Source organism: Bicyclus anynana, chromosome 21 (genome assembly GCF_947172395.1).
Source record: "Bicyclus anynana chromosome 21, ilBicAnyn1.1, whole genome shotgun sequence".
Classification (NCBI taxonomy): domain Eukaryota; kingdom Metazoa; phylum Arthropoda; class Insecta; order Lepidoptera; family Nymphalidae; genus Bicyclus; species Bicyclus anynana.
The window spans coordinates 2,890,145-2,913,348 of NC_069103.1; the positions used below are offsets into that span (position 1 = coordinate 2,890,145).

Here is a 23,204-nt window from a genome sequence, read left to right on the forward strand (position 1 = left end):
ATGATACATTCTTCCGTTAGATGTAGAGCTTTTTGTTTCTTCCTGATTTCACATACGATAATCAACATAAGCTAATCGTCATAGGATAATATCTTAGACCATTAATATTATTAATGGTCTAAGGATAATATAAACTGAAAAAATTGTCGGTACCCAACTTCAAAATTGGATTTATAGGTAATGTGTACCAGCTGTTTGTTTTTATAAATTAATGAAGTTGTAAAAATTATTCATTAAAATCAGTAGTAAAATTATTTAATAAATTTATTGAAAACAGTACTGATATTTTAGCGTAAATACTGTTAGTGTTAGGTACTGAACGAAATTCATTTTGGATGCCATTTGCTTTCATCTGTCAAATTTTGATGTTTGGTGTTATTGAATAAAAGTTTGAGTTTTTTTTCGAAAAGCCTCTCGTTTTTAAACAAGTTTGCGTTAATTAATGTAATTAACTACTAGATTTAGTGCTTTAATACTAGTTTACAAAGTTATAAATGCAAGAAATGTTCCAAGAATCATCTAGATTAAAATGTGAGAGTTAAAACTGATATTGTAAAAAAAATACTTTTTAATCTCTCTAAGTGTTTATTCATGCATCAATATTTAATTATTTAACTTTGAATCGCATTTCACTATACAAACTACATGTAAAATGCGATGAAATCTGTTTTTTTTTGGCAAAATAATGAATAATTATTACTGTGACAGATGTCATTGTACTTGTCATTCCATAGAATTCTTATCTCCCAAAAGCAAAATAATACGTATTTTGCAACAAATACAAACAATATACGCCGCTATTGCATTAAGAAAACTTTCTTGTTTCAGTATGAAGCAAAGGGACCAATTATATAGCTTCGTAATTCACTACACAGATTGTTTTTATTGTTAGATGATAAAATGAATGCAGCATGTCTTATTTGAGTGCATCAGAAAATGTGGGGTAAGCCCTTGTTCAAACCAATATTTTGTTTGTATAAACTGCATTTCTTTGTATAAACTTCTTTGAACAGTGCGTGTTGCCAGTGATGACCTATGGTTCCGAGACTTGGTCGCTAACTATGGGCCTGATAAGAAGGCTCAGAGTCACACAGCGGGCGATGGAACGAGCTATGTTAGGAGTATCTCTGCGTGATCGAATCAGAAATGAGGAGATCCGCAGAAGAACCAAAGTTACAGACATAGCTCAACGAGTTGCGAAGCTGAAGTGGCAATGGGCGGGGCACGTAGTTCGAAGAGCCGATGGACGTTGGGGTCCCAAAGTGCTGGAATGGCGACCCCGCACTAGTAAGCGCAGTGTTGGCCGACCCCCCACCAGGTGGACTGACGACATCAAGCGAGTCGCAGGGATTCGCTGAATGCAGATGGCTCAGTATTGTGATGTTTGGAAGTCCCTACAAAAGGCCTATGTCCTGCAGTGGACGTCCATCGGCTGATATGATGATGATGATAAACTGCATGTTAGTTCCATATATTGTAGTAAATGCCAATTGCTGTCATTAAAGTTACTTTATGTTATTCTCTTTGAAAATAACAGTGTATGTAATACTACTGCTATACTAACATCGATTGTCAGTACTAAGTATAGAGAATTTCAGCTTTTTTTGAGCAATAAATGTTTCAAACTGTGATCTTACCTACATTTATGAAAGAATATAGATTATAACGGTATAGTATAAATCAAACTTTGAGTCCGCACTAAAGTTGTCGTACAACATTCCAAATTGTGCAGTATACAAAAACATGTCACGGGGGGGTTATATGTGAATATTATCACCATGTTAAGATGTGTTTTGTACACTGTGCAGTTATACACTTTGTGTTTTAAGTGGACTCACAACTCACTCACCCCTAAGTTGTTTTAAAGCAGAAAATGTTTAAGGTACTAGGTATTATACTTAAAAGCAGTAGCCTTGGAGCAGTGTGGTGGGTCTAAGCACCATATCCCGTCTCCTATAAGGAGTCTTTAAGGTCTGGCCCTGTAATGTGCTTTAAAATATGCTGATGATGATGATGGTGACATAAAAGCACTAATACTCATTGTATTGTTTACAGTTTCAGTGGTATTACCCAAAATATATCCGATGGCAGTTGTGCGACACAATACAAAATGGCCGTTGAGAGTGTCTCCGGCGGCTGCGGTAGTGAAGTAATGTACATTCACGACTCGGACAGTGAACAGTACATACCTCATATTAGTGACAACTTCTTCCATACAAAATTTAAGATAGATCCGAATGAATTGTACACATTTCACGATTCAGACGTCATTGCCAATGAGATAACTGTCAGCCACACTGAAGATAATTTTGTTTTTGACAATAGCGTTGATATAAAACCTAACCATGTAGAGAGCCTTAAAGTTTCGGAATCTATCATCACTCCTCATTTAACTAATGGGATTATCAAACAAGATAAGGAGATTCTGAATGGCCATTTTTCACCAGTTTTAAAAACTGCTACACCAAATCATGTTGAAACAAAAATAGTAAATGCCAAAGTTCCGAAAGCAAAGACTCAGGTGAAACCAAAATTGGCTGAAGTTCGTAGTGCTAGCGTGTCTAGTTCAAGCAATCAGAATCTACAAAATCCAAGTAGTTCGTCAACAAATGTACCATCAAGCAATACATCTAATAATACTGCAAGTGAAAAAACGTCAGGCAAAAAGAGCAATTCGGAAACCTTTTTGGATGTCTTTAAAAGGGAACAAGGAGTCATTGAAAACACTGTAACAATTAAAACTGAACCAAATTTCACCCCACTTAATCCTACATTAAAGCTGCCAACAGTTAAAAAACCTGCAGCAGGTGAAGTATATATTTTTTATATTTACTTTATATTAAGTTAAATTGCTACTAAAATTACAAAAAAGTCTTTTAAGACCATTAATTATAACCTCTAATGAAACCAGGTTATATATAACAGTACTGTGGATATCAGTTGGATTTCATAGAACAGTAGGTAGTAACAAATATAATATACTGATGAAATATGTATGACAAACATATATTTATGATAAAATATGATCTGAGTATATCAGATTGAAGTTGGTATATAATATAACTAACATAAACCATCAATTCCCTTAAGTGCTATTACCAGCAATCAATATGGAAGACATCTGGATTTTTTTCTGGTGTACTTAGGATGAGGTGTAAATCCTCATTTTTAATTTGTTTGTTAAGCCATACTCTGTATGCATTGTTTTCTAACAAACAAATTAAAAATGAGGGTATTCTAGCTATTCATTCATTAGTCACCTAATAATAGTTGTAATTAATTTGTTGTTAAACTAATGAAAATTAATTTGATTAATTAGCTTAGAACAAATAGATATAGTTTATATATTTTGAATAACATCCTATAAATAAAAATTCATAATTCAAAAGAGATAAGTTATAAAGTGACATGCGTTTTTTACCTTTATTTGAAACAGTACACATTAAGTGTGGTTTTAGTATAATTAATTTCTGTTTTTCTCTTTGTATTTCTATCATCCCAATCCACCTCATGGCACATAACTTGGGATATGTAGGTTGGGTGTAGAGCATCAATCTCCTATTAAAAAGTGGATGCACAATCAGCAACCAAAAAACACAAAACTTCTTGGCACTCAATTCAAGTAGTTGCATTTGCAAATTTAACCATAAACTCAATCCTTAAGGTTGAATATGCTCTGAATTTGGGATTTTATTTAATATTGCACTATATTTAAATTATTTTATTTGTAGTATAATTTTCTTTACCAATAATTCTAAAACTGTCAAAGCAAAATGCCCAGCTTTTAAGTGAAATTTTCTACATGATTGTGCGACCTTTTACTATAAGAGGTCAATGGATTAGAGTCAATGAGTTTGTTTAAAAACTGTTACTTTATGACAAAGTTCAAAATTTTCCAAACCTAACCAATTTTTATACGCTTGTTTCAGCCAAAACCTCCCAACCGAAACCACGTAAAGGCAGAGGTCCGACTGTACATGAGGCCTTGCAACGGATACCTCATCAACCAAGAGCACTTGCTTTGCCCAATGTAACGTGGCACGCACCCGGCGAGGAGCTGTTCCAATGCGGTCCTCTAGAAGACAAGAGGCCAAATGCCTTCCGTCAACTCGAGAGCAGTAGCAGCGATGACGATAATGTGCCGGAAATCGGTAAATAAATCGCGGTTTTTATGATAACTATTTGTAAGTATTCTTATATTTAAAAAATTTTTCATCCATCTTCATTTTTTGATTCCCATATGTTTTCTCATTACGTTTTTTTAATTTTAAACTCATATGTTTGAAAATTGTGTAAGGAATAATTTTCTTTGCAATACCACAAAGATCCTAGCCATAGATTAAATAAATAAATCTTAAATAATTTTGGTTCAAATCATTCATGAGTACTTTGATTGGAAGAAATAAGAAACATCACAAAGAAAGACAACAAATCTATAAATTTTGATTGTGTTAAATAAACAACCTCTAAAAGTGCCAAGTGGTATAGACTTCTTGATTAAAGTTCAAAATTTTTTGTTAAATGTCTGTCATCATAGTTAAGGTCACTTCTTAAAAATATCTGTCTTAAGTGATACTGATTATTACCAGATCTAGGCGTCGGAACGATTTGCGTAGAAGAGAGTGCGGCGGAAAGTCGTGGGGCGAGATTGGCCCTGCGCCGCGCGGCTATGCGGCGCCAGGTGGTCAGGGCTGCCACCTCGCTGCAGCTCGCCAAGGACCATAGAGAACATAGAGCTTTGGCATCCCTTATCAAGGTATCATTATTATTACCAGACCTAGGCCTCATAGCGATTTGTGTAGAGAAGAGTGCGGCGGAGAGTTGCGAGGCGATAATAGCTCTGCGCCACGCGGCTATGAGGCGCCAGGTGGCCAGGGCTGCCACCTCGCTGCAGCTCGCCAAGGACCATAGAGAACATAGAGCTTTGGCATCCCTTATCAAGGTATCATTATTATTACCAGACCTAGGCCTCATAGCGATTTGTGTAGAGGAGAGTGCGGCGGAGAGTTGCGAGGCGATACTAGCTCTGCGCCGCGCGGCTATGCGGCGCCAGGTGGTCAGGGCTGCCACCTTGCTGCAGCTCGCCAAAGACCATAGATAAAATATGGAATTTAAACACACGCTCAACGCCAATTATATATTATTTAGCAAGTTTTGTTAATTCTTTTATTTCTTTTATCACAGAAAGAGTAGTGTATGCCACTGTACGTAATTAGCGATTGTAGAACTCGTGCTACAAAATAAAAAGTAAAAAATCATAGATTTTTAGAGTTTTATAAAATGAATGACTAACAGTGGAATTCATAGACGTTGCAAGGGCACCCCCAGGGGACAGGAGGGACACTCAACAAAAACGCATGGAGTTTAAATTCGACACTCAACAAAAATTCATGGAGTTTAAATTCGACACTCAACTATCTCCTGGGGGCGCCCCCATTATTTCTATGAATTCCACTGTAAGTATGGTTTTGTTATTTTCCTGTTTTACGTAATATATAATGAGTATTTTCTTTGTACAGAAACAGCTGAGTGGTCAAAGCAGCAAGTCTTGTCGTATTCCGCCGCAAACTATGAACCACTTGCTAGCTATGCGAGGAATGTCTACCGTGTTGTCTTTGCAAGAAAGGAGGAAATTAAGGTAAATGAATAAAATAAAAAGTCGCCTGTTTTAATATTAGTATTTTTAAGTTAGTGCTTTACAATTAGTAGCTACAACAACACCAGGTAAGGTAGATGCCTCATTAGTGTGTTGCGTTACGTCATTGCAACGGATTAACGCTTTGCATGCCACACCTGCGTTGATGCGAGATGCGTTGGGCGACGCACGCTACCAGTCATTGTGTACCTTATCAGCCGATAGACGTCCACTGCTGGTCATAGGTCTCTTGCATGGACCTCCAAACACAACGATCTCGAGCCGCCAGCATCCAGCGACTCCCTGCAACCCGCTTGATATCCTCGGTCCACCTAGTGCGGGGTCGCCCAACACTGCGCTTTCCGGTGCGGGGTCGCCATTCCAGGACATTGTGTACGGCACTCAATAATTAATTGATCAGATCAAGTGGAACACTCCGTTGTCGCAACAGAACTCCGACAGCGTAGCGCTTTAGGCCGTCTACCCATGAGACTATCCGAGACTACACAAGACTGCACGCTACTGGATGTAACCCAGTCAAATAAGAATCTCTCTGAACGAGAGATAATAAATTGTGTTACATAAAAAAAGCGACTTAGTTTCATTTTGGTCTTTTAAAAAACTTGTCTAAAAAGTCTCATAAAATCTTGTGTGCGTCGTAAGTTAATCAAGGTAAAATGTCAATGTATTAGAGGTAAAAGCCTACCACCCGCGTCACAGCGTCTTTCACTTTCCCAGTTCCCTTTCAAGATAAGATAAATCCGTTCAGCCGTTTTCAAGTTTTAGCGAGACTAACGAATAGCAATTAATTTTTATATATATAGATAGATTCAACCGTAATTTTATGTCCTACCTCCCATGTCACTTCCTCTCATTCGGTTTGTCGATATTGGTCGGTCCTGTGAAATGGTTGTTATGTAAAGAAAGAAAGAAACAAAATTATTTTATTTGGACACACACACACACAATACACAAAAGACAACAAATACTTAAATACTAAAGAAAGTAATTTTAAAAATATAGTGAACTAATAAATTAGAGATATTAAACTAATATAACTAAATTAAATCCAAAAAAAAAAATGATGTGTGTGGTACCAAAATGGTCACCACTCAGCATGTGCTACGCTAGTGATGGATGCACCAGCGCAGCGCTGGTCTTCCGTGGAGCCATGTGGTGACGCGGGCGGTAACAACAAGAAGAAGTGTTACTAATTAATAATAAGAACATAATAAATAATCATATAAATATATATACCTTTATAATTATATTTTGTGTGTTTATTAGTGTGATAAATAAATAAATTATTAGTCGTTTTCAGTGAGAAATATAATACAGAGTAGAAATAAATAAAATTAATTTATTGGGACCTCAAAAACCTTCCCCTCCCTTATTTACGGCTTCCGTGGCGCAGTGGTATGCGCATTGGATTTACAAGACGGAGATCGAATCCCCGGCTGGGCAGATTGAGATTGTCTTAATTTGTCCAGGTCTGGCTGGTGGGAGGCTTCGGCCGTGGCCAGTTACCACCCTACCGGCAAAGAAGTACCGCCAAGCGATTTAGCGTTCCGGTACGATGCCGTGTAGAAACCGAAAGGGGTGTGGATGTTCATCCTCCTCCTAACAAGATAGCCCGCTTCCATCTTAGACTGCATCATCACTTACCATCAGGTGAGATTGTAGTCAAGGGCTAACTTGTAAAGAATAAAAAAAAAAATTAACATTAATTTATTTTATAATGTGTTGTAGACAAAGCGGTTGGTCGGGCAGCGAGAGCGTGCGCGCGGAGACGGCCGCGTGCGCGGAGGAGCGCTGCAGCGCTTCGCCGCTGCCGTGCGCGCGGCACTGCCTGGCGCACGCGACGCTCGCGCCCGAGCAGCGGCTGTACGCGGCGTGCGCGGCGGTGTTCGCGGGCGGCGAGCGCTGCAAGCAGCCGCTGCTGCCGCTGCAGGAGCAGACGCCGCTGTGCGCCGAGCACGCGTGGAAGCGGGTGAGTGCGGGCATCGATATAAATACTTAGATAGGCTCCTCCATATTAAAGAACGCTTAATTTTATGTCATTACCCTAAGACGTGCACGCACATCTTATTTTATTACGTAACTAGCGAACCCAGACAAGCTTCGCCTTGACTTTTGTGCACTTCTTCCCTATCCCAATTCTACACTAGTCTACCCCTACCCTATCCTACCCCTTGACTCTTAAACGTATGGAAAATAGAAAACGGTTGCTTTTATGGTTTTCCCGGCAATTATCCCAATTTTTCCCAACTTTTAAACCTTCTCTATACCTCCACGGACATTTCAAGACCAAAATAAGATAAATCCGTTCAGCCGTTCTCGAGTTTTAGCGAGACTAACGAACAGCAATTCATTTTTATATATATAGACAAGAGCATGCTGTGAGTGGACGTGGACTTATATAGTATTTACTGTATTTTCTTATTTTAATCCCTTAATTATGTCTTCCTGTTCATTTTGGAAGTGTAATAATACAAGCCACGATATGAATAAAGAAAAATGTGTTACGAGTGATGACATACTCAATGTGCGAAACCAATGAAAATTCCGCGACGCTTTAGAGGCCCATCTAACGATCTACGATCAATGTATATAATTGTTAAATTGTAAAATACGTTAGTTTATAATCTTACTCGTGATATTATAATCTACCGTCATATTGTGAACTGAAAATACTGATTACAATTTAACGTGTTATTTTTCGGTAGGTATATTATAATCTATCACGTGTCTCAAACGGTGTAGGAAAAACATCGTGAGGAAACCAGAGAATTTTCTTAATTTTTTACGTGTGTGAAGTCTGCGTAGGGCCAGCGTGGTGGACTATTGGCCTAACCCCTCTCATTCTGAGAGGAGACTCAAGCTTAGCAGTGAGCCGAATATAGGTTAAAAATGTTGATAAGATAAATAATTTGCAGGATAACTATGAGCTCCTAAGCCGCGAGAGTAAGCCGGCGAAGGCTGTCCGCAAGCGCGCGTGGGTGCCCGCCGTGCGAGCGCCCCGCGCCCCCCGTGCACCGCGCCGAGCCAAGCGACGCCGGAGACTCGTGCCGAAGCGACCGCCCAACCACACGCAGTCCTTGTCTGGTAAGATGATCAACATCATTGGTTGCGTTAACCAAGGTGTACAGTTGCACTCGCAATGTACAAATACAGTTAGAAAAAAGTTTGCATTAACACGTCGCTGCGGTACGAGGTCAATTGACCTCGTACGCCTAGCGTCTCCAAGAGTTACGAGGTCAATGGACCTCGTGCGCCTAGCGTCTTAAAAGGTTACGAGGTCAATGGACGAGCAGAGAACGGGGAGTGTTAATCGATCGTCATGGAATTCCTTAACCCTACATCCTGTAGTCACAAGTTCAAGACTCTGCTCGGAGTTCTTCACTCTACCACGCGATGGATCCAGCACCCGCACGGTGAATCCATGGAATGCTAAGATATTCGTCTCTCTATAGACCAAGGAACAAAATATTTATTCATGACCATACTGCTTAACTGTGTATGTGATATTTATGGTGAATCAGAAAACTAAACGAGGCTATGGTGGTGGACCTTTTCTTTTCAAGCTATCTTCCAAACTTTGGCGGGTCTGATATGCCTCTTAAAAATTCTCTGACAATGCTACCACTTCATTTTAAATATATCTTTTTATCTATTCTGCAAAAAATATATACAGTCTGTTGTCTACTGGTATACAGTCGTATTCAGAAACCTTCTTTCTTTCTTTCTTTATAAAATAATAGTACATTATAATAAAAGTGCGGTAAGTTGAAAATTATAGCCGAGGCAATATTGCTCGCCTGAGCCGTAGGCGACGCAGAGGCGTAAGCAGAGGCTGTAATTAGCAAATCGCACGTATGACGTTCTACAACATATTTGCGAGGGAAACACACTTTCTAAAAATGAATTTGCATTATTGCTTGTTTTCCATTTTATGATGAAATTTTGATAGGCTTTTAAGTACCTATTGGACGATTTTTTGGCACGAGGCTTAGAGTAGCTTAAGTTAATTTTATTCATAAAATGTTGAGCACTTTTACATTACTATATTGAAAATGGTGAAATAAGAGACACTTGACACAAGAGCAAATGTGTTATAAAAAAATATTACAACCTCAGCCATTTTTTGCAAATAGATAAAGAAAGAAAATGGTAATTTTGTCAGACAATTTGTTGAACATAATCCTAAATCCACTCATACTTGTATATGGAATGGGTGTGTGTGTGAGTTTGTATGTGTTACGTGTAATTATTTCAGAGATCAACGTTTGTTCGAACTCCTCCGCGTACGACAGCTCAGAAGATACCGCAATGGGTGGTTTGAGCGAAAACGAATACATGACTGTGACTAACTCGCATGTGTTAGGTATGTATCATTAAAGGTCCGTTTATATCTACAGACATTCAGCGTGCCAGACACGTGCCGTGGCAGACAAAATAATATTTTTCTATACAGTGTTTATTAACGTATTTATATCTATAGTAACGCGGCCGTGCAGATGTTGACAGACACGGGCCGCGCACGGCCAGTATTCGCGGAAAGAATATTTTGTCTGTGTAATTCATGTCTGTAGAGCCCTTTTTATGAAACCTGAACTAAAATTGACAGCGTCTTACACAAACGACAATAAGAACGCCATTATCAAATGACAATGAGGGCCATTAAGCCATTAGCGCCGCGTCTGTGGGACTTCCTTCGCTTGAAAAGGACTTTAAGTGTCTCTAGCTACCTGCTGGGCAGTGTGAATAGACGGTGTCTGTGGGTGTCTGCCATGCTACTTGTCTGTGACGCACTGTGTCTGTTAATATAAACAAACTTTAATATGTGTAATTAAATCAATATTTGTCTATGTTTTTAATGAGCTTCCAGATAACTAACATAAAGTGGTTTTTCTACTCCCATTGCTTAATTTACGTAATACAATACCCCAACAACACAATAATTATTAATTTCTACAGGTATAAACCTCACATTTAATTTTATTAATGTTATAATATGATGTAATTTCTGGTTACGTTTCAACAGAGGTGGGACAAGTACCTCCAGACGATATCCTGGACCCATCAGTACTAAACCAGATACCAGATGAAGCTTTTACGGAGTTCTTTAATCAAGGTAACGTATTTATTAACCGACTTCTAAAAAGGAGGTTGTAACGGACGAAACAAAACACAGAAATATTCGGCGAAAATGAGCTCTTCGGGACGTATATCGTTGCAAGGGATGTTGACAGTTGGATAATTCGTAACGAACTGGGTTTATTCAAAAATCTGTCAAAACTTACAGTTTCCCTTGAACGTTATACGTTCCGTTATATGCCCGGCCAGTTTATTTTACTAAAACATTTACAAATAAAATATACAATTGCGTCGCTTACAGAGGTGGTTCTCTATTCGTCGCGTATGTTATTTTTTGCTTAAAAAAGTATACTTCCAGATTCGTCCCATTTCATTTTCATGAAAATCGGGTTGATAATTTTGTGTTAAAACTAAAAGAACTGAAATACGTCTTTGAAGTCAGTTCCATTTTTATGTTAAAATTTATACAAGATACAAGTATGTCTTCATACTTGTTTTAATAGTTGAAAGATGTTTTAAAAGTGATGATGGAAAAATCTGGTATACAATTTGGGATTTAGCAACTAAATATCTTGTCAGCTTAAGCCAAGTTGTAAAAAAAATCAAAAATTATTGCCAGAATGCGGTTGATCAATAAGTGTGGTTTAATCACAATCTGCCTGCCTGGCTGGCAAGAATTACATTATACACATAAAAAAAATGCTAGTAAAAATCAAATGAAAATAATTTCAATTCAAAAATATTAAAATGTTACATTTTTTTATATAAAAATATTTCATCATATCAGCCGATGGACGTCCACTGCAGGACATAGGCCTTTTGTAGGGACTTCCAAACATCACGATACTGAGCCACCTGCATCCAGCGAATCCCTGCGACTCGCTTGATGTCGTCAGTCCACCTGGTGGGGGGTCGGCCAACACTGCGCTTACTAGTGCGGGGTCGCCATTCCAGCACTTTGGGACCCCAACGTCCATCGGCTCTTCGAACTATGTGCCCCGCCCATTGCCACTTAACACTTTTATAAAAATGCCTATTGACACTTTTATAAAAATATTTATCCCATAAAAATTCGTCAATCGTGTAATATTCCTTATTGATTAGTACTTTGTATATTCTTCCTTTAAATTGCACAGCGTTTAAATTTTTTAAGCTCTCCGGTAAATGATTGTAAACTCGTAATATTAAGGATCAAAGAAACTTCACATGGTATCTTATGCTTTAATCTATTGCCAGTGTATGTAGCATGATTCAACAACAATAATTTTTATCTTGAGTCGAGAAAAAGACAGTCAAAGAAATAGAAAATATCGCTCCCTTATGTCCCATTGGAGTTAAATAGATAAATATATACTATACAATTACCTAATCAGTATAGAAGTACCTCTTACATACGAGTACAAACAGTAACCAGAAAATGTCGCCCTTAGTTTGTAAACGTACGAAAGAGAAATATATCATGTTTTAGCAGAAAATGATTCACAATATTTGTCAGGACAACTTAATTAACAAATCAATCTGTAATCAAAATAAGACCCTATAGTGGCAGAGAATGACGCACTTGTAAACGTTGGGTTAACAAACACTCTCCTTTTCCACACAAGTCACTCTCCCCGCCTATCCCAAGTGACCCACAAAGTAATTACACGACAAGCAATGTGGACGGCTTTAACACCACGAGCATATTAAAGCCGACCGTACAACGTACACCTTTTATCGCAAGTCGTTTCCGCCAACCGATCGCTACCCCTCTCTAAATCCCTACTCTTTACGGAAACAAGTCGCGCCATCTAGCCTCGGCACGAGTCAACACGAGATCGAGCGATGTCATATCCGTCTTAGACTACTATTTCCTATTCATGGTTAATGTCCTCAAGATGTAGTCGCTAATTTTTCATTCGTTCCTGTCAGCGGAGAGTGGCAGCACCTTCGGTGAGGGTCTGGAGCTGGCTGCAGCGCTGGAGGCAGTGCTGGACGAGCGCGCGTTGGACATGGTGGACGTGTTCCAGCCGGCGCACGGCCAGAAGAATAAGGTAACTGACACTCCAGAGGGTCTATAATGACAAAGGTCTGGAGCTGGCTGCAGCGTTGGAAAGCAGTGCTGGACGAGCGCGCGTTGGACATGATGGACGTGTTCCAGCAGTATTTTTTTTTTTTTTTATTTTATTTATACAGGGTGATTCGGTCTTTAGTGCGGATATTTTTTTTCGTGGTTCTGTATCATTAATAGAATATAAATCTACAAACAGTTCGATACATTTTATGTAATTTTTTTTTTTAATTTATGTCTCTAAAATAACAAAATAATGTACATATTATTACTAAACAAGATATATTCAGCTTAAAAGTAATCTGGTGACGTCCTTTAGGTATCAAACGAAAATAAAATAAACGCACAATAGGGTGACCCTAAAATTCTGTTCAAAAGTAAATAACTTTAGCTAACGATAATTTTGTTATTTTTGAGTTAAAAAAAAAAAAGAAAAAATACGTGATAATTAAATTTTGTTTATGTACAAAATATAAAAATATCCGCACTAAAAAAAATTTCTTCCTGTATATTATAGCTTGGCAAATCCATTCGTAACATATGAAAAAAGGACACAAATAAACAAAAATAACAAAATCTTTCTATTAAATGTTAAATAAAAATCAGTTTTAATAATATTGATATGTATAAGTTATTTTCACTCCAGCGGGGTTATTTAGACTCCAGCGGGGACCAGCACCAAAAGAACCTACGTACAACGGCCAACCCTAGTGGCCAAGTGCGGAAAAGGCCCAGGAAAAAAAGAAGAAATATAAGTTATCTGGTTGTCTTGACAACCAATATAAACAACATTAATTTCGCATAGTACATGGAATAAGGAATCGAAATATTGATTAATAAAAATTAAGGATTTCTTTCATAGCTTAATTTAAATTTCATGTATATTTTTAAAATTTTTCAAACGTCAAAAACACTGTCCACCGTTTTGTGACGTCACAATGTAACTTGTTGTGCTAAACGTTGCTCTGTTTGTATACAGTTGAAATATAGACCATCATGGCCGACAGGAGTTATGGATCGTATTGTCAAAAAATATTTAAAAATTAAAATTTTCATGTAATCATGTCACAAAAGAATATGATATCTTTTTTCAATCTAGTAGAACGATAATGAACAATTTAAGACCATTTAAAAAAAAGTGTCAATTGCCTATTAAGAATTTTTAAGAAATAATTTTGATCGCGATATAATTACGACAGTAACTATGATGAAAATATTTAGTATAGCTTGGCAACTTCGTTCGTAACACTCCCGATGTTACACGCGGGCCGTGGGGCGTGTAGCGATGAATGAAAACCCAACACTGATTCTCGTCACTTTCCTTCACGCACAATTCACACCCGCGCAGTCTTTCCCCCCGTCGTCCGCATATCATGGGAGTGTTGTCAACGAACTTGCCAGACTATAGTAATATATCCGTTTCCAGATGCAGGTACCTGCCGCGGTCACCATGGAGATATCGTCGAGTGCACCTTCATAACATAATAAACGTCTTATGCTAAGCTAAAATATACCTTAATGTACTATATGTTTAGGAACAAATTCGTAAATCGTAGTCTCAAGTTTCTTCATGCTTTAAGTTCTCGTGTGCATGTCTAGTGAATTGTAGGATTTTGGTGAGAGAAGTTTAAAAATGGCGAGTGTTTTAGAATGAATTGATAAGGGAGCCCCGATAAATTATTTCGGAAAATTCGTTTTGAGCTTTTTTTAGTTTTAATTGTAGAAAAAAATTTAAGAAACATGGTCTAACAGTCCTTCTATGATATAAAAGATAGGGCTGTATTAGAAGTCATTTTATTATAAAATCAAATCTAAATTTTATGAAACTTATTTGAGAATTGATTAGATTTTTGTTATACTAAGTTTTTCTTATAGAAAAAAAAAAAATTTTTTTTTTTCAAGGAAATTGTACATCCAGTATAGAATTTACATACTAAAACATTTTTTTGAGGAATGTACATTTAAAACACAAACTCCATCGAAACTGGATCAGTAGTTTTTCAATATGTCACGGACATACTAACATACATACATAACATACGTTAGTAATTCAAAAACCTCTGTTTTATGCTAATTAGTTCGTTAAAAATGTTTCAAAATTCACACAATTTTCAGTACACTAAATTTATTTTAGGGCTTACAATCGAATAAGTATCATTTTAGATAAAAAAATAGTGTAATTTTTTTAATGTTAAAATTGGCATTTAATGTGTGTAGAGTTTGTTTTTTTTTTAATTTAAAAAAACGTATACTAACTTTTGTCAGTATTAATATTATTTTGTTAATTTTATATTAATACAATATCAAATACTTAGTAAATTGATTTTTTTTATTGTTTGACTTAGTTAAACGTCCGAAAAAGACGTCAAAGTCCAAAAATATGATAAATTTACATCTTATTTTTCTATTAATTTGTTTTTTAATAATATGAATTGGAGTAATAAGAATCATTTACTCAATAAAATTTCAATTCTTAATAAATTTGTCGGTTCTCACTTATTTCTGTATAAATAAATTTGAAATGAGCTTATGCATGGTTTATTTTTATTTTGAAAAATTTTTCATCGCTACCATAATTTACGACTTTAAAACTAGGAGCATTCGAACTATTTTACTTTGATTTAATAATACGTTTTAAAGTTAAAACACTTAAAAAAACGAGTTTAAAGTTACGAATATGTCGATACGATACACACATCTTTAGTTAGCAACACATTCAGTGACGTGCACCTCATAGATGCATAAACTCGATGCATACCCTGAGCATTTATTACAATGATTGGAGAGATTTTCCATTTTGTAAAATTTGCACGTATAGAGCTTAATCTAGTTAACCTTATGCACGCCACTGAACACACCAATATCTTTGTCATCAGCATTGCTGACTGAATTTTCTGATTTGCCCATAGAATTCAGTGACTCTGTTTTTTTTTAAAGACGAGTTAGCTGGTCACAGTTTATAGTGCATGAGCTCATTGTATCGAGGATTGGAAGCACCAATAATGTATTGCGATGTCTCTATTATAATTAATTTTTTAAGGACGTATTAAAATAGAAAGAAATATTTTTAAATGTAATTATAGTGATAAAAAACAATTTGCAATAATTCCGCTAAATTTAACTCACTACAAACTTTTCAACTGGTGATTTTGATTTATTGTAAAACTATCGGACGTCCGCGACTTCGTCCGCGTGAAATTTAGTTTTTCACAAATCCCTCGGGAACCATAGATTTTTCGGGATGAGTCAGTGGTACAGTGCGCGCAAGATAAGTGTACGCGCGACTGGCGATGGCGGTGCAATTATGTTGCCATCATTAGTGATATCTTTTACCCGCCAAGAGATAGATAGAGTTTTAATAGTTTAAAGGTAAGTGAAGCCTTAATAGTTTAACGGTAAGAGCGGTCGCACTCCTCACCGAGGGGTGGTGGTTCGATCCCTGCCCCGTTCTATTGTCGTTCCCATTCCTAATAGTCTTTCCCGACTAGTTGCGAGGGGAATGGGTATATTGGTCTTATTAAAGAAGATATGGCAAATATTCTTTTTAAAAAAGAGATAGATGACAATATGACGGCACTTTTGATTAGTTCCGATTTTGGCCACGCGCAAACTTATCGTGCGCGCGCTCTAACAGCGAATGCATTTTTAAAAAAGATATAGATATCTCAATACATTATTGGACGCAAGTGCATCATGGTAGAGTTTTTCTGTGATTGCTATATACATTTAGTAAGATAATGGAACTGCTTGCTTTAAACTGTTCTCTACGTTTGTATGTTGTATGATGGTATTAAAATATTCCATGGATAATGAATAAATACATATGTAGGCGTTTGTGAAATTTGTACTCGTCAAGTAAGTATGTATAAATAAAAATTGTTTTTATAGTCTTCCAAAAATCATTGAAAACAAAAACGCATATAATAATAAAATACAGAGTTACTCAGGAAAGCTGGACACCAGCAATTTATACTACGCTAACTTGAATTTTTGCAAAAACGTTTTTAATGTCAAATGTCTTAAAATGAGGGAGTGTAAAATCGTGATGATATATGTAAAAGTAGATACTTTTATATCATCACGTAATTGAAATCACTCGGTATAAATTACTATACTTACATCTATAATGAGCGGAGAGTGCGCATACTGAAAAGTACACTTTTATACGTTTGGATCGTACCGCGTTGCAAGAACCAGCTCATGACTAAGGGGCCCGTGTGGGTTCAAAACTAGTTCAAATAATAAAAATGCACTTAAAGCACATCATTACAGACAGCGGTGTTCGCCTTATAATATAACTTATCTCATTTTTTTAAGTGCTTACTATCATTCATTGCATTTTAAACTGTATTTAAATTGCATAAGAACTATACACGGAAAATGTTTAACGATAATTCAACAATTATTTACTTCAAGATTCCTTTATCAAGATGGTGATTTTTGTTACGTAGGTAAACTGAAATGTACGAGTAAAGTTACGTTAAAAGTCACCCGAATTAAATTCCGAAAACAATTTTTATTTATAGTACGTACTGTTATTTATATTTTTGTACCGTCATTATTACTTAAGTACCCTTGTGTTTGCTGATGATTGAGCCCAGTGCTAAAGTGATCTAACAGTTGGAAAATAATTGGATCACTTTTGCAATGGTGGATTTTTTGCTTCAGCCTTAATTATTATTGATATAATTGATTAAAGTTTATGAACAAAGCCCAACAGCGCACATATCATCGTCTTTGTGCGAGCGAATAAGCAATAATATACATTTGTAAGTGTGTGATAGAGATATAAATGTTACCGTTAATTTGTAAAATACGTTAGTTTATAATCTCACTCGTGATATTATAGTCTGCCGTCATATTGTGAACTGAAAATACTGATTACAATTTAACGTGTTATTTTTCGGTATATTATAATCTAGCGGAAGTGAAACCTTAAAATTGCAATCTTAAAACGTCAACTGTCTGAACTTGCCCCTGATTGGTCGGCCTTACAGCAGACCGTTCGGTGTTAGGAATGAAACACATATGTCAGTCAAATAAAATACTTCAAGAATTGTGACATCACATATTTATTTATTATTTATTACACCTAAAAACTGACCTACGGGCATGCGAATTGTCATGTTCTAACCTAACCTAACCTAACTTTAGATTTGACTAAATTATAATTAACAATAACAACATTTTACTAATGGAAGAACAGTGTTACATTACATACATTAAGTGTTTAAAAAAATTAACGCACTGGCCTCCCCTCCGATTTTCTTTCTTTTACTTTTTTCTTTCGTCCATTGTAATTTTTTAATATTTTTATTATGCCCGTTGTAATATTTTTGTAACCCTATGGTAAATTTATCCTGATTGACAATTTAACGGTTTCACTTCCGATAGATTATATACCGAAAAATATCACGTTAAATTGTAATCAGTATTTTAAGTTCACAATATGACGGCAGATTATAATATCACGAGTGAGATTATAAACTGACGTATTTTACAATCTAACAGTATACATAATATATACTAAGTATTCTTTCTATTACGTCATCAAAGACTAAGGCTGTCGCAAAACCTTTTGTAGCATGTAGTAACTATTGACCTTGAAACTATAAATATTATTCATGTAATTTAAATACTTCATTATTATTTATAAACATTTTAATATTATCGCTTTTATGTTGTAAAATATTTTCGTAGACTAACAAGTACATATTCAAATACTTTTAAAATAGTTAATATCTTTTGTTCATGACCTTTCAAACGTTCTATAAAAGTCACAAAATAGTTTTAAAAAATGCGACATTTCTTAAATTACAAAATTAAATATTTGTCGCATTGTTATAAATCTTAAAAAAAAATCGATTGTCTGTGAAGTCGGTGTTTTTTAAACGTTTAGGTTTACTGGCGTTAATTAAACGTGACAACGTCATAAGAAAATACTGATGGAATGTTTGCATTTATCAAAAGAAAATGTTCGTTTTTCTAAAATACTATTTAATAATCTTCATAGACCAGAATATACTTTATTTCTTGTAAAAAAAGTTGGCAACCCTAGAGCGAGGGTGCGACGCATGACGTCATCTTTTTTCGAGTGTGCAGCCGGCTCCATCGAATCAACACGTTGTCATGTCAAACATGATTTAAAAATGATGGCGATAATGACCAAAATTGTCATATTTTTTTGTAAATTAAAATTAAGCTTGAAAGTCTTTAAAATACTGCAAAACGAGTATAGTAGACTGCTATTTGTCTTATTTAGTCGATAAACTTAAAATTAATTAACAGAAATGTTAATTTTTTGTAATTTTCGTAAGTTTTGATGTCTCATGAACAAAGGTGATAGTTTAAACAAAACCAAAATATGATTACCTAATAATGAGAAAAAACAAAATTGCATATTTTTGTAAAAATGTTTATGTTCCTATATATTAAAAGTTCTTGTGATTGGTCGTGATTTGGGAGCTATTAGTTGGCCGCCCTAATTTGTCGGTAGTTTGTATTTAAATTTGTTTTACTGTAATGCCGCGTTGACACGGTGGGGAAACATGGAGACATCATGGATGCACAATCAGCAACCAAAACCAAAAACTAAATGAGTGCTAAACACAACTTCTTGGCACTCAATTCAAATAGTCGCATTTGCAAATTCAACCTTAAACTCAATCCTTAAGGTTGCATTTGCTCTGAATTTGGGATTTTATTGAATATTGGACTATATTTATAGGACTTTAGGTATAATTTTCTTTACCAACAATCTAAAACTCAAAGTTAAATTGGCCGGTTTTTAAGTGAAATTTTCTACATGATTGTGCGTCCTTTTATTATAAGAGGTCAATGGGAGACATTTATACACTTTTCAAATTCGTTCGTAAACCACCCGAAAGTCCGCGGGGCCGGGAGGGGGGTACGACATCATACCTGCGCAGTCCTTTCCCTCCCGTCGCCCGCATATCATTAACGAACTTGCGAAGCTAATATCCCGCATCTTATGTCGCAGACGTTATTATAAAGATTGCATCCAACTGTACTTACTTGGAAGTGGTACAAAATTCTACCTTTACCTCACTCGGTTTCTATGTGGCATCGTACAAGAACGCTAAAGGCAGGCGTCCACAGATCCGCTTCGTACGCATCGGTTGCAACGCATCTAACGGATTTTAGTATTCTTTGTATTGAAATATACAAGTGCGTCCACCGATCCGTATCGTCGGATCGCATCGAACGGATTTTATCTACGGTAACATGCGTCCGACATGTATAGTGCTCGCCACGTATCTTTATGTTTGTGAAGTTAGCTGCGAAATGAGTATAGATGCGCGGTCGCGTCTAGCCGGCTCCCCGCCCGCGCCGTTTGTGCCGTTATTGATTTATTTCGCAGTTTAAAGAAAGAAATTCAGAATACACATCATACAAAGGAAAGAGAGAATAAAAACATTTTAAAATACATTGCATAGCATGATGTGATCCTAAAAGGGTCTCCACTCAGCATATTGCAGGGTCCGTGAGGAAACCGCGCTGATCTTCCGTGGAGCCATTGAGGTGACGTTTGGACGGTATCGAGACGTGCGGAGCGCATTTAACATTAACGAATATTAAAAAGAGACAGGAGCGTAATTATGTACAAATGTTGCTAACTTCACTAACACAATATCTCGTGACGGGCACTGTACGGTGCGGTAATGTGGACGCCTACCATAAATCGCTTTTCGGTACGTCTTTGTATGGTGGTAACTAGCCAAGGCCGATTCCTATTTCCTTTCAACCTAACCGTGTTAACGTTGGATTGAGGAACTGAACATTGGGAAGGTAATACTATTAATAAATTATAAACAGTGATGTAGACATGCCTTTATTATATTAATAGTACATTAGACTTAGTATAGTATATATTGTATTGACGCATAACTAAATAATAAGGTAATGAAAATGCAATATTTTACATTACTTGATAATTTTTGCATATCTAACTATAGTAAGTGCGTTATCAACTGAGTCGTCGGGGCATCAATCATTTTCATACACGTATGACAAAATATTTGCTCTGTCAGCATTTTTCTTACCTTATATTTAGTTTTCTGCGATTGTATCGCATATACACAGCACATAAACAGTTACATAGATAATATGAAATGAAATGTTATTTTAAATAGCGTCGCCAAAATTTTCAATTTTATTTATATCTTAGCCTCTTTACGTTTATATATACTCGTAATATGTATAATAATTTAACTTCACCACTGTCTTTTTAATACGTGTAATGCTTTACTCACAGGGATTGTAATGATTTTATTACTTGCTTTAAATATTTTTATTACTTATATTTTCCTCGAATGTAGATTTTTGATCTACAAAGAGTATTTATGTTAAAGTCAATATGTCTAGCGAATCCAACAATGATTTAAATTATGAAATACCAATGAATAATTGCTTTATTTTGCTATTCTGCGCCAAATACGTTTCACTCTGACAACCTAGCAAAGTAAGGCACCTGTTATTTCGACACCAGCAACTTCTACTATGCTAACTTGAATTATGGCTGAAACATTTTTTTATGTTGAATAAGGTTATTTCTGTGATTAAAAAATCGTAAAGAAATATGCAAAAATAACGGAATTACGAAATATTTTATACCACGCTCAAGTTCAAATGAGATGTACTTTTTGTGATTTCAAAATTCGTATTTAAATTACGCCAACTATTATTAGCGGAGTGTGCGGGGATGGGGGGGGGGGGAGTGCACTGCTTCCATAGCTTGGCAAGTTCTTTGATGGCACTCCCATGATATGCGGGCGACGGGGGGAAAGAACTGCGCGGGTGTGAAAACGAGTGAGCGGGGCATCGCTAATTTGCCAATAACTGTACTTCGGGTCACTGTGTTGCGCGGTTCTAAAATTTTTAAATCTTCATAAAAATCAGATACAAGCTATTTAATAAATTGATAGCATTGTTTTATTACTAAGAAATGTCAGTAAAACAATATAAATACTAAGGGGATTTAACTTCAACGAAATTTGGGGAATATTCATTGAGGAGTGTTGATAAAAGACAGTGAGATGCCATGATACATGACTTCGCTAACATCAGTTAGATGTGTATAGAATGTAAAACTTTATTGACAAAAATATACGTATATACGGTCGAATTGAGAAACCTTTTCTTGAAGAGGGTTAAAAATACGTGCAACCGTTAACTAGTGCTATATCAAAAGATATAAATAAAGGAAAATAAAAATAGGGTATTAGAATAAACAATTTAAATATTTAAATACGACGTATCTTTATTAATATAAATGTCATCAAGTTTATACCTTTACAACTCTTTACAAATCTCTACTGTAAAGTACACTTTTATAAGTTAGCGTAGTTTATTGCTGATGTCGATTGTTATGAGGTCAAAAAGATACATTCGAGGGTAAATCACACGCTGTGTTCGCAAATCTGTACAAATTGTCACCACACTAAATATTCTCTGTAGTGTGCTTGGTATTTTGACTGTTCATGTATTAGTGTCAGACAAATTGTTTTAAATACTGTGGGATGTATGTTCTGCTGCAAGGTTAAATTTTTCTCTGTACCAAAATTTATGAAAATACAAAGTTAAGTTACGGCACAGAATTTACGATTTTATTACAGTGTTCAATAGGGTATGTTTTTGTTTGACAAGTGTGCCTTTATTTCAAATTATACGTAGCAGATATGCGAACACAGTATGTACTCAGCTATAACGGTGCTAATTCGATTGTACAAAAATTACTAGACACTAAAATTGCCGTACCAACCGTATATGGCAGTACCAATAAGAGTGTACCCTTTCTACATGGCAGTACCAACAAGAGTGTACCCTTTTTACATCAAATATTGTTTATAGGTTGGCAAATACATCTGTTGGTTTAGTTTGGATTAGGTCTTCTGTACAACCGAATTAGCATCATTTTCATATTATGTCCCAACGTCCACGTTATTTTACTTTTGTACGCTTAATTCTCCGTAAGCAGTACCTGTATATTTTTTTATTAATTAACAGATAGTTAGAAACCGTATAATGTTATAACCGACAGTGCATGCTTGGATATCGCTGGATAGTACGTGTAATTGGTACAGAAGTTGGCAATTCAGCAACACCATAATATTTCCCACAAATGCTGGTCAGCAAGTCAGCAACACCATAAAATTTCCCATAAATGCTGATCAGCAAGTCAGCAACACCATAAAATTTCCCATAACTGCCGATCAGCAAGTCAGCAACACCATAAAAATTCCCATAAATGCTGATCAGCAAGTCAGTAACACCTTCAAATTTCCCATAAATACTGATCAGCAAGTCAGAAACACCATAAAATTCCTCATAAATGCTGATCAGCATATTATGGTGGATGGATATCCGTTACATGCTGATCATGGAGACTTAGATTGTTGTGAT

The 23,204-nt window shown here is 36.0% G+C and overlaps 1 protein-coding gene across 1 annotated transcript; it reads left to right on the forward strand.

Annotated features, from left to right (window-relative positions):
* Positions 1-358: 358 nt before the first annotated feature.
* On the forward strand, positions 359-16,829 carry LOC112047226 (INO80 complex subunit D). Its single transcript, XM_052888046.1, has 12 exons — positions 359-531; positions 829-943; positions 2,056-2,807; positions 3,930-4,151; positions 4,590-4,756; positions 5,520-5,638; positions 7,385-7,625; positions 8,572-8,740; positions 9,912-10,019; positions 10,680-10,769; positions 12,644-12,765; positions 14,209-16,829. Exons 2-12 carry the CDS (start codon positions 912-914, stop codon positions 14,260-14,262), a joined length of 2,076 nt encoding a protein of 691 aa, XP_052744006.1. The 5' UTR covers positions 359-531; positions 829-911; the 3' UTR covers positions 14,263-16,829.
* Positions 16,830-23,204: the final 6,375 nt, after the last annotated feature.